This window comes from Eutrigla gurnardus (assembly GCF_963514095.1).
Source record: "Eutrigla gurnardus genome assembly, chromosome: 9".
Lineage (NCBI taxonomy): Eukaryota > Metazoa > Chordata > Actinopteri > Perciformes > Triglidae > Eutrigla > Eutrigla gurnardus.
In genome coordinates this window covers 22,983,292-22,996,147 of record NC_139923.1, presented here as the reverse complement: position 1 = coordinate 22,996,147, position 12,856 = coordinate 22,983,292, and the positions used below count along the sequence as shown (strand labels likewise).

The window sequence follows — 12,856 nt, the reverse complement described above, 5'->3', positions numbered from 1 at the left end:
GGAACACTATATTTGGCAACAGGCAAGAGTGCCATATATTCATGGACAGAAACGCAACTAATGGCGAGTATTCTCAAAACAACTCTCTTCAGCAATTCTTCCAACACGGACGTTCGATCGTGGCATCCAAGGACGTGGTGGATCAATATAAGGCAACCATGTGGGATTAACAAAGCTTGTGCATCACTGCATGGCAAATTAGTTCAAATCAATCCCAAATCAATATGCAATGAGCTGTCTCCTAACTTTTTCCAGTACATTTTACTCCTCTCTGTTTCTCTCCGTCTCCTTCGATCCATACATCCCACGGTTCATAAAACATTTACCTCCATGACTTATGGATCAGAGATGCTCAGAGAGAATGAACAGCAAACCTTCATCCCACACGGAGAAAAATACAATATGACCTACACCTAACGGTGAAAGACCTCTGTGCAGGTATGTTGTTTGGGTCAAGAGCATGAAACACAGCGCAAAGTGATGTTATATTTGAACAAAGTGTAGCCTTGGTAATCTTGAGAAACTAGCAAGAGCAAACTAGATTATTAAAATGATCCAACTGAAAAATCTAGTCCAGTCATCAACTCTTGAAAGTATCTAGCAGAACTAATTACAGAAGTTAATAAATCCAGTGATAATGTCGCCGAGTCGGCTACACTGACAGCCCGTCCCTTCAGGCTCTCCTCCAAAACTTCCCCTCAATGATCAGTATGAAGGTAAACCATGTAAGTACTCACGGCTGTCAAACTAGCTCATGGAGGACTCTGGTGACATGCACGGGCAGAAAGCACACAGGCAGGCAGACAGGAAGGCAGACAGGTAGGCAGACAGGTAGCCCCTCCAATCATTCCATTCAGGCTGAATGGACGGGCTGATTACCGGCCTGCGACAGCCACAGATGCTGCATTTGTTTATTGATTGCTGTCCGGCTGTAAAGACAATTTCGACTAATATCACAAAAAAAAGTTTTTTGAAGAAGAAGCTGCTCTGTGATCACGCTCATACGTGACTCCAGTCTTGTTGCTTTGTTCAACAGCTATGGGAACTGAAGCCACGCTGACCCTCGTTAATCCCTGGCCTTCTCTGAATGACTGGAGTACGGATGGAAGCATCAACCATGTCAGCCAGCGTGAAAACACAACATCTCTTTCTCCTCCTCCTCTTTTCCCTGTTCCAGAGACACGCAGAGTTAAGTACGGACACAGGGGTCCACTGGCCCGTCCCTGGGAAGCCACACTGCGGAAATACAAAGCACAACAAGCAGGACAACGTAATCCTGTCTTTCCCGTTCAGTGGGAGAAATGACCCGAATAGTCTTTCTTTGGTCCTGAATGGAAATATCCGACCACCTGGTCGATGTGTGCGGCTCGGTAACACAGGCAATGGAGCGCACATTTCTGTTGATTGAGGAATACTTAAGTGGCTTTGTCAGTTGGCTAAGTGAGCCAAGAGATTGTGTGTGGACTCTCTCAAACAAAATTTGTCGTCTCACTCGTACGTTTTACTGTACTGCCGTGGTGGGCAAGCGTGTGATCGTAGCCTTGAACTGTTACACTCGGTCAGCGTAGCATCAAGGTTTCTTCTGAGAATTCCTCACGGAATCAAGAAACGGGCTTTCAGAGCTCTGCAAGATTACTTATTCAGGATGAATGGCGGAAAAAAGTAGTCACGGGGATGTTAATACAAGTCATCTTAAAGCTTAAACACGTGAAAACAAGCACAAGGCATTTTATTGGTGCATATAAATCAAAGGGAAATAGTCACATTGACACTATGTATTTATACTCACACATACAAACACAGAGTGACAAGCAAGAACATGTATATTGAGCTTTTGTGTAATACTTAATATCAGTGCTTATAAACTGTGGAATTGTAGCGAGTTAGCATTTGAAATATATATTTAACAAAAAAAAGTCTGTCTACGTAGAGCATATTTGAATACCACACACATATCTGTAAAGAGCTCTACATTAAATGATATCTGACCCAGCCAGCCCTGGTGTAATCAAACATTTATAAGGTCGGCATATATATCACAATGCTGATCCTTAACAAGTAATAATCATCCTGGGGTGTACGGGGAAATAACGTATGCAAAGCTAATTCATCTTTTCCGACGTTGTACCTAAATTCATTTATATCAATATTCCCCCTGGTTCGTGGCCCAGCAGACCGGCTTAAATATCATTTCAGGCTGCGCACCACAATAACCGTACATTTGCCTTGTTTGTAACTGCATTGCAACATTGCATGGTCAGTGGGTCATGTGGCTAAATCTTATATTACATAATGGCGCTGATTTATGTGCCGCAGCTTTGAGGACGAGTGCGAGGCTGCACAGCACAAAGACACGTCTGTAAGCTTCCTCTGAAAGTGAGTCGGCCTCCAAAGAGCGGTCTGCTCTAGATGTGATATCTCGTTAATATTCCCATGGCTGTACATACGCTGGAACACAGGTTTTTGGGCACTTTTCATTTGTGTTGAGCCAAAACACATGAAGGAACTACAACAAATAGCTTATATAAAGTCCTATGAGAAGTGAAACTAGGAGTGACACTGGCTGAGATGAAAACTTTCTGAGGCTGTGCAACGTACCCGGATATTTCTGGCAAATTTCCAAAAATGTAGTAGAGCCTGGGAATGTGTTTTTAGTCGTGGAATTGGCTCAACTGATTCATGATCCTTTATTCTGTATGGTTCATTAAGTATGTAAAGTGGGAGATACACAATTACATCTACATCTAGTTGAGTATCACAGCATAATAGACTTAACTCGTTTGATATGCAAGACTTTCTGTTCTATTAGGACGTTTTCTAAATTTGGGATTTTGGACAGTTATTGAGTTATTGCCTGGTCAGGTGTCTCCAAGATATGAACGTTACATCTGCGTGATAAAAAACGTATAAAACATATAAATGTCTGGGCTAATTGTCAAATCAAATGCAAAATATTATGCACCACATATAGAGCTAATATTACATAATATAGAATATTAAACAAAAGTAATATCCCATCAAAGGATAATAAAGGCTGGCAATAGCAATGTTATATTTGAACTAATATACTGACCTGGGCACCGATATAGCACACAATCACGGAGAGTCTAGTTAACATACTTATTACCCCGGTCAGGCTTATAAGCTTATAAAAAACTGACGCACAATTTGTTAATTCAAAGCCGACAACACATAATATTGATGAGAACAAACTACTGTACTGGGAAATAAATCACGAGTACATGCTCAGCAAAATGAGGGTGTGGTTTGGCAGGCAGCACTACATCTCTGTCCCACACTGAATACACACTTCACTTGTACCGCCTTAAAACATATTTATATGCACATGCAGTAACATGTGTCACGCGTAATATACGATGGCTCTGTCTATTCAAGTGTCCCAGTGCGGTCATAACTGGTGCGACAGAGGGGCCGCCGTGCACCATAGCAGGACCCTGAAGCCAGATCGGCTAAATGGACGTTAACCATCATTATTTGTATTGTTGTCTTTCCTACTGTGTCTTCCATAGATGCCACCAGGAGCATCTAACATTCAATGCACCTGCAACACCAGCTTAGCACATTAGCATGCACCCACGATGCTGTTGATGTGATGAGCTTCAGTCAGTGCTCAAAGCAAATAGCCCCAGGCATGTAAATGGATTACATGCTGGCTTACTGTGCAGTGGCCATACATGTTGAACTGTAACAACTTGCAGGATGGAGTTCACCCACGTTTACACACGTGTGCTTGTGTAGATAAGTTATACGTTTTAAGGGGAAAGGATTATGCCATTTCCCCAAAAAATAGTTCCATTGCACATGATTATTCACTGAAGGCCATCATTTAAAGCATGATGGTTAGTATTGCAGCGTAGTGTGATAATAACCAGAGGACAATACATGAGATCCAAAACTCCAGCTGGTTAAATAGAATGACTTTTTTGTTGTTGTTGTTGTTTTTTTTGCAGAGTCCGTCCAAGCGTCCTCCGCCGGGCCCCCATGGAGGGGAGGGGAGGGGGAGAACAGATTGATTTGTCAACACCGTCCTGTCAACAACCTCCCGGTCATAACCTAACCCGGAGGAGGCTATAACCCCATCTCAGTAAAACATACACTGGATGGATACGGCACGCAGGGCGCCTGGAGCAACAACACGTATCCCCACACAGCGAGGCGAAAGGGGGGGGCACGAAACACGCCGAACCGCTGCCCCGGCGGCTCTCACTCTGTGGGAATGAAAACTTATTTCTGGTTGTTCCACTAACTTTCAGCTACTCGTCGAAGTAAAACGCCGTTTAGTCCGCCGAACACTTCAAAAAGCGTTTTACATCGCCCCCCCTTTTTCCCTCTAAACCCACCAGCGTAACGAAGCGCCGTGACATTACTTTCCGTGTGTGCTTTAAAAAAAAAAACACACAAAAAAACTTACCGACTGTTCTTGAGCCTGACCCCGAACCAAGCAGAAGGTACCAGATCCACATCCTACGGGCTCCTTTTTCCTCTCCAACCCCCGGTCTGCCCTTGCTGTCCTGCCCCGCCGCGGGGCCGAAAACTGGGGGCAAAGGGAAAGGAAAAAAACTTATGCGACACAGTACTACTACTGTCTGTTGGAGACTACTTTCCCCCACTTTGTTGTTGTTGTTCTTCTTCTCCCCTTCCGGCAAAAAAAACTAAGAGCACATTTGCGCGTGAGAGTGGTGGTTTCGCGTTGGGACAGAAAGTATGGAGTCCGGCTTGGGGGAGTGGGAAGGCATTCGGGGCTGGAGAGCTGGAAGGGGCTTCGGGGTTGGCGGCAGGCAGGCTGGGGAGTCGGTCGCTCGCGCGTCGGTGCTGAGAGAGGCGGAGTCGGAGAGCAGAGAGCCGGAGAGCAGAGGTCGGCCAGCCCGGGACACTGGTTCCCAAACTGCGGGCTCGGGACCGGTAACGGTCCCTAAGCGGGCGAAATAGGAGTTGTTCGATTGCACCGTTACTCGAAGTTAACAGTTATATTCTCTGCTATAAGATACCCAGCACAGCAGGGGCGAGTCTAGGATCAGAGCTTTAGGGGTGCTGGGCACCCAATGATACCAAAAAAATGTTCCCCTTTAAAAAAAATCTTATTTTGGACTATCATCCTCACATTTGTGAATGAAGAACATCAGACTTTTGGGGTAGGGGAAATCACTGTAACTGGAAATATTTCTTAAATGCTGAGCAAAAAAAGCCATCACTTGGTTTTATTAGGAACTACAAATTAAAATGTATTAAAATGAAAAGATAATGAGGTATAATGGGGGTGAATGGGGCAGGTGGGAGAGAGAGAAAGTGGATCATACCATACCATGACGCGGTTGGCGGTCTATTGTATTTTCGTTGTTAAAAGAATATATATTAAATATAATAGTTTAATACAAACCATGAGTAATGTATATGTTTTTTTGACCATGTTTAAGCTTGTCAAACAAGGAAAAAACAGCATGACTGTTGTTTTTATATTGCATTTATCGATGCAACATCTTTAGGGGTGCTTGGACTCAATTTAGGTGTGCTAAAGCACCCCTAAACACGGACTAGATACGCCATGCAGCACAGACAGAACAGGAATGGAAAATGGGGACAAAAACGAGGGTCAAAGCGGTGGTATATGATTTGGTTTTCATTGATATGGAAAAAAGATATGAGCAGACTACTTACAGCCTAATTCCCCCACAGAAATACCTGATACAACTTTGCACGTGATAATTGTTTCTAAAACTGAAACACAAAGATAAAGAGGCAATTAGATAACAGTATTAACATGGTGTGTTGTATGAGATTAATTGCAAATCATTGTCAGGATGGAGGGTCTTTTCTGTAACACAATTACCCTGCATGAGAAATAGCATGCAAACCTGTCTGATTATGGGACACGATATATGGTTTTGCATTCTACCCATAATGCATCACATTTGATTGATGTTTCTCTTATTGTGTTGTGGGTGACTTTGTGTCTGGAACACACAAGGAAAGGCACGACATGATAAATCAATACAATTCAAAAGGATGAGTCACTCAACAAAGTGTGAAGTGACTTCGGTACATTTGGTTTACATCATCGGAGTGCTTACTTTAGTGTTTCCAGCTCCAACCATCTCCAAAGCCACTTTCCTTGTAAATCCAACTCACCGTGACTCAGACAGCATCACAAACCATCAAAACATCATTTGAAAAACATTTGAAACACAAACAGTGGGTTAGGCTAATGTTAGCCACGTCAGCCTAATTGTCAGGCAAACTAAAGCCAGATGTTAAACAGCATCAGCAACATCATATAATAGAATATAAAAGTCTTTGGCCAAACCTAACAGACTGCTACAAACTAATAACAATGCATCTAACAATAAACAATGCCGTAGATACCATCATTTTCATTCAATCTCCTTTTTAATGAATGCTGCTGAGACAGCACATCCACTCAGTGTTGTATGGGAGGTTAATTCATAACTTCTTATCTACAGGAAAGGGCAAAGCCGCCTGTCATTTTAATTTTAAATTTCTCCATCACTATCACTATCCAATTCTCTTATTTTCTGGGGAAATATTTTCAGTTCACCAGACTGTGGCATGCCAAATAAATATAAATAAATCAGCAACTCGGCCCGATATTGCTGAGGCTTTTTTTCTTTTATTTTTTCATTCGGCATGAAAATACATTGAAATATTAAAAAAAACCTAGATGGGCTACGGAGGCAACAGATGGCACAGGGGAAACTATTCGGAGCATTTTTTTAACAGATGGTTTGCCTTGATGAAAAGTTAAAAGATGCAAATACTAAAAAGTGTGGAAGAAAATGTTGGTGGTGGCACCGAAAAAGAGAGAGTCGATGCACAGAAAGAGAATTCTTCTCTCCAGCTGCACTTGTTTCTGTTCAAACTCAGTAAGTTCCACACCGTGAGGAATTAAATATGTAACCAGCCAGATAGAGCACTGATACAAACAGACAGCAGAGCAAAAAGGCCAATCGGGAGGTAGAAAGTACCGTCATATTTTATATTGGTATTTTCACGTTGATTTAGGTTGAATAAGTGCGAGGAAGGACAGGAGCTTCACCTATCAAACCTCTCTTCTCTTTATCATAGGCCTGCAGCTGTGTGCAGACAGACAACCTTGCTTCAAAGAAACCCGCCCATTTGGTAGCAGACTAACCTGGAGGCATATGATTGAGTTGAGTCCCAATATCACACTCCTCCAGCTCACTCTATATTCATCGCCATCGCCTTATCAAGCAGCGTACACTCAAACTGCAGGGGAGGGTCTTGGCATGTCAGTTGGATCTGTTAAAAGTTTGTGAAAGATTCCAACTTGATAGCTTCTGCAAAGGCCCGTTGTCCTTATATCCCCCCATTGTTCCCTGCAGGGCCTTGTGTGTTTCAATCTGATACGATGAGTCCCGATGTTGGATGGTTTGTAGCGCGCTCGCTGCGTAACCGCCCCTGAAAAACGGCTACAGTTGGCAGATATGAATATTTTAATGAGCTAACAAAAGGCAGACACAAGTCTGCTCAGCACAAATCCTGAATACAATCAACACTAATAAAATGAAATGCTTGTTGAGGAGGAAGAAGATTTGTCAGTCAATGTTAAATGGATTTCATTCTGCTCCCCTGGAGTTATCATTAATGTTAATGCCGAGCGCTTTCGCAAATTATCCAACCTGATCCATGAACCACGGCGGTGTAATCTGTTTTTGGGGGACTCTGCACGAGAGGGCTGCGAGCTCAAAGCAGAAATGGGCTCAACTATGTTCCTGATTGACACAGTATTTCGGTAATGCCCATCAATTAGTTTAGGCCATCTATAAACAGCTCAGACCTAATTAGCCGCCGGCCAACAAATGGACTCATTAGGGGACATTAAACTCTAATATGAAGGTTGTTATTGACTTAATCGCAGGAGAAACCCAATTACTGGCCAAATTTGGAAAATGACTCTGAGGTAGGGAGACTATCTGATTGGCGCCGAGGAGGGGGTGCGGTTTGGGGGGTGTAGCATAGCAACCTGGGATGACTTTGCCTGTGGGTGAGTGGCGACATTGAGAGAAAGAGAGAGATTCAGCCAGAGATGTAGTGAGAGGTAAGGGAATGTGAAACAGGAGCAGCACAAAGGGAGTCTGTGTGAGTGTGTGTTTGTGTGGGAGGGGAGAGAGAAAACAACACTTACGGAGCGGTAGGAAAAGAGGGGATGAGTGAGGGAGCCGGCGGCAAGAAGAAGTATCAGGGGGTGGCTGAGGAAGGCAAGAGATGAGGAAAGTGTGAGAATGAAGAGGCGAGAAACAGAAAATCAGGGGAGATGATGTAATAGAAAGAGATAGCCAATGAGAGGTGAAATTAATTTGGATTAAAAAAAACCCTGTTTGAGAGTATTTCCTGCAAGCTGTGGGGTGCTGCTGGATGTTAACACAACAAGGGTCGCCCAGCACATTTGTCAGCGAGAGCTTTGCTAATATATCACCGTATTTAACAAGAGTGCCAAACGAGGTCGAGGGAGAAATAATACAACTCACGAGAGCTTCGGGGATGACATGTCCTTGTCGTGTCAGACCGCAGCTGCGAAATGCCAAGGCCCCTGAAGGACTGGCTCGCTCTCCGGTGTGAGACTCCTGACATTCGTCTCCCAGTTATTAACCAGCGTGCCGATGTGAAGGACAAATTGTTTGTGAGTCAGGAAGTAATGGACAGAGGAGGGAGGACGCGTCGAGGGACAATGTGCTGATTTCTTCTGGCCCATTAACACGTTGCCTTTAGGGGGACATTTACAGAGCACACACACACACACACAGGCTTATGTGACCAATCATATTAAAACCCGCAGCCTTGTTCTATTGACGTCAGTTAGCAAAGCTGACGTCTGGCCTGGGCGGCGCAGCGGGGACATCAGATAGGCATCAACAATTGAATCAGAGGGAGATAGAAAGTCTAGTTTGTGTGTGTGTGTGTGTGTGTGTGTGTGTGTGTGTGTGTGTGTGTGTGTGTGTGTGTGTGTGTGTGTGTGTGCGACTGTCAATCTATAAGGCCCAAGCTGAGAACCAAGTGGGAGCAGATATTGATTTGGGATCTCAGAGGCGGGGGCCGGTATCAATTTGAGCGAGAGAGACGCCCGCAGCATCAACAATTACTTTCTTAATTAAGCCAGAAATAAAAACTGATGTGCAGATTGGAATGGGTTACACAGCAAATTGCAGAAAAAACAAAACCAAACAAGGGTGATAATAAGTGTGATAAATGAAGCGTTGGCATAACATTTTATGAAAATGCAAGAATGTGACCATCAAGGAATAAGCAAAGTAAATCTAATGGTGGCTAACATTGCTTTGTATGTTAATGGGAAATTTGTTAAAACCCACCCAGTTAAGGTAATAATGGATCCTCCTTATACCACAATGAGAGCAATATGTATCAATTAAATGAGTTACATTGAACAATAAAACACAGGAAACAGCACTAGACACTGTCGTTTAATTGGACACCAGCCAGCAGGCGCTGCTGACAGATAAATAACCAAATGAGGCCCAACATTAAACAGGAAGAGGCTGTATTTACTCTCATGGCGAACCGGCTCTCAAGGCAGCAGTAGTCCATTATCACGTCTAGTCCCCAAACAACAGGCAGTGGCATTTCTAAATAACAGCCGTAAACAAGGTCAAGTCCAGCAGAGCAACGGGCAATCTTCTCTCGCCGTTACGTAATTAATAGACCACTGTGGGCACTCGGATGGTGTCACTCTTTCGGCAACATATAAACGAAAGGGTTTTCTTTTTTTTGTACAGTCGGAGGTGTCACTCTAATTGGTGACGTTACTGTGAGTAAACGGTGGTTGTTTAGAGACTGCAGGTACGCCGAGGGCGGCAGTGAGGCTCTCAGCCCGGCGTGGAGGTGCATCATGCAGCCGAGGCTGATGGGAAATGTCATTCATTGGAGGTATTAGATCATAAAACGTAAACCAATTGAGGTGCTGACCTGATGAAAAGTCACCACCAACGTTAACATCACATATCATCGGGTGACGCTAGTTTGAAAAGACACGGGACCGTCTGAGACTTTGACCTGCTGGTGCACCAGAGTCTTGGGGGAACATGAATATAGCAATGCAACACCTGTTGAGCCATTTCACTCAAAACCAAAATTGATAAGCTCAAGGGGGCACTAGAGGGAAAGCCTGAAGATGACCAAAGGTTTTTAAGGTTCATCCCATGGGGAACATGAATGTCAGTACTGAATTTCATGGCGATCCATCCAATCTTTGTTAAGATATTTGGGCCTGGATCAAACCATCAACCTTAATCATTGTCATCACTTAGAAGAAGTATGATGTTGCATCAAAAATGCTCTGCTAACAGTTAGTTTATTTTAACATCAATAAAGTAGTTTTAGTCGCCTAAACTGAACCAAACCTTAACCATCAGAAAATGTTAATTTGTAACAGTCATGTTGTTTTGTTGGGGTCGGTTATGCATGAGGACGTTTTGGACAGCTCACAAGCACCCAAAGTGAATTAAAACTAAACGAAGCATTACAATAAATTATGTCTCAGAAAGTAAAACAAATTATAGTTTCTCATCCATTCCATCCATCCATTTTTCAAAACATTGCTTGTCTTTTTTGCTGCATAATGTCCGCCTGTCCTATGTGTCTGTCTTAGCCTCTGCCAGGTGTCGCTGGTTCACAGGAAAGTCAATAACTCTGGTTATCAAAGGCAGTGAAATGGGCTTCGGATTAAACAGAATGAAAGAACTGAACCTATTGAATTTTTGCTTCAATCCCCGTGTTCATAAGTCCGGGGCACACGTGACCGACTTTACAGGCAAAATGTAATACATTATTAAAGCATAGAAGGAGTGGATATATCACAGAGAGTGAGGGAGTGAGAGAGAGAAAGAGGAGGAAAACAAAGGACAGAAGAGAGCATCAGGGCCAGAAGGTCACGTGATGGAGTGGGGCCAGGATGAAAAGAGGCACCAGTGCTCCCAGCAGGCTTGGCCTGTTTTATAGCAATCATTCTGGCTTGGCCCAGTGCTCACACCCGCAGGCTGCCTTCGTTCACTGAACCCCCAACTGTCGCAGGTGTTTTTTCACGGGCCAAAGTGGGCCCCTCGCATGGCCTGGTCCTAGTCTGCATTTCCTCAGATTGCTCGGTGCTCCAGGCCATATTTCCGTCAGATAAAGGAACCCAGATTTTCAGGAGGGTATAACACCGAGTGTAACCTTGAGAATCTAACAGAAGTGCTGTACGTCTACGGGATGAACAAATATGCGTGGTGCCGGTGAGTGAGTGACACGTTTGAGCTATTGAAGTGCGAATTAGAATAGAAGGAGCCGTGGACAGCTGTGGAGAACAAAAAGGAAAGTTGGAGCAAACAGGGAAGAAATAATTGGTTCATACAAATGATTCAGCAGTCGAGTGCATGAATATAGATGGTTGTGTGGGGAAAAAACGGGGGTTTAGGAGGGAAGGGAGCATGAAATATCTTTACTAATATGAAAGTTATGGGCGTTAAGAGAGGTTTTGTCAAGGGCATGATGAAGAGTGGATCATGTGTGGAGTTCAAAACCGTTCACGAGACTACACACGGGGGAGGCGAGGAGCAGGTAGCGGCGCTGCTTCAAGGTTTTCTAGACTGAAGCAGGATTTGAGTCTGGGTGCAGCTCGAGCGTGACGATGGAGGTTTAGGGGAGGACCAGCCAGGCAGGACCAGTAGGATCTGCTAGATGGACATAATAAGCAACACCACTGGATTATAACTCATGCCCAGTAGCTCTGGACTCTGATTGGAGCGAGGAGAGAGGAGGGAAGGGGAAATAAGGGGAACGGGGAGAGGGAGAGAGAGAGAGAGAGGTGGTAGGGGAGCGGAGCTGAGAACCGGGCCTTTGATCACAGGGTGGAAGAATTACCAGCTCAGAGGCCACCGCTGCCGGGCCCCGACCCCAAGGCACCATGGGAAATGTTCATATTCAAATACCAACCCCTTTCTTGCTACGCAACTGTGATTTATTTATTGGCAGGCACATAGAAAGAAGTACAGAGACACACACAAACTCATACGTGTTTTTGATTTATGGCCTTGGGCGAACTGTATTTTATACCAGTCTATAAACACACACACACACACTGACGGAAAGAGGGCGGTCATCAGAAGCATCCCGACAATAGCAGTGGAAACATGAAGCATAGTGAAAAGGACACCGTTTGAAGTGTGAAGGTGAAAATGTGTTCGGAGTCCAAACATGTCTCTGATTGCATGACACGGAGGAAGCAATTGAAATTCAAAACAGAGTGGAAATCTGGTGAAACGTGCGTGATTCTCCTGCGAATCAGCACAACATGGCCTTGAAACTCTATGAGAACGAATGTGTTGCTAATAGAAAGTATTTGGTTGCGTATCTCGCAGTCCTCTGGAGCACGCCTGAAGCTTACCCTGCTGGCTGCTACAGAGGGGTGTGTGTGTGTGTGTGTGTGTGTGTGTGACCAAATAGGAGTTCCCCATGCTGTTTGGAGGGAGGAAATGTGAGCGTGGAATGAACAAACCTTTGATCGCTCCTAATCCTCAAAGGGGGGGGGGGGCCTTCCCCAGCATGTCGGCAGGGGAAGGCCGAATCCAGCATGTAGGGAGACGGGGGAGTGTCGGTGTGTGTTACTGTGCAACAGCTTAACTACAAACACTTGGAATGATTATTTATGAGCTTGACGTGTTTGTGGTAATGGGCTTTTTTTTTTTTTTTTTAACAAAGAAGGTGGAGAGCGATGCTCCATCCTCCATAACATTAGATGCGGGCGACAATCTGCCTTCTATTGCCAAAGTGCCTGGAGGAGCCGGCGTGTTCTATAAATGTCAGGAGG

The 12,856-nt window shown here is 44.3% G+C and overlaps 1 protein-coding gene across 2 annotated transcripts in view; it reads right to left on the bottom strand.

The window, feature by feature from the left end:
* ldlrad3 (low density lipoprotein receptor class A domain containing 3) overlaps nucleotides 1-4,948 on the bottom strand; it is a 74,367-nt gene extending 69,419 nt beyond the window's left edge. The window contains exon 1 of one of the 2 annotated variants that reach the window (XM_084016826.1): nucleotides 4,433-4,948. In XM_084016826.1, coding sequence (XP_083872952.1) covers nucleotides 4,433-4,484 — 52 coding nt within the window. In that variant the 5' untranslated portion in view covers nucleotides 4,485-4,948. The remainder of the gene's footprint in view (nucleotides 1-4,432) is intronic. The other variant, XM_084016825.1, reaches the window with a different exon arrangement.
* Nucleotides 4,949-12,856: the final 7,908 nt, after the last annotated feature.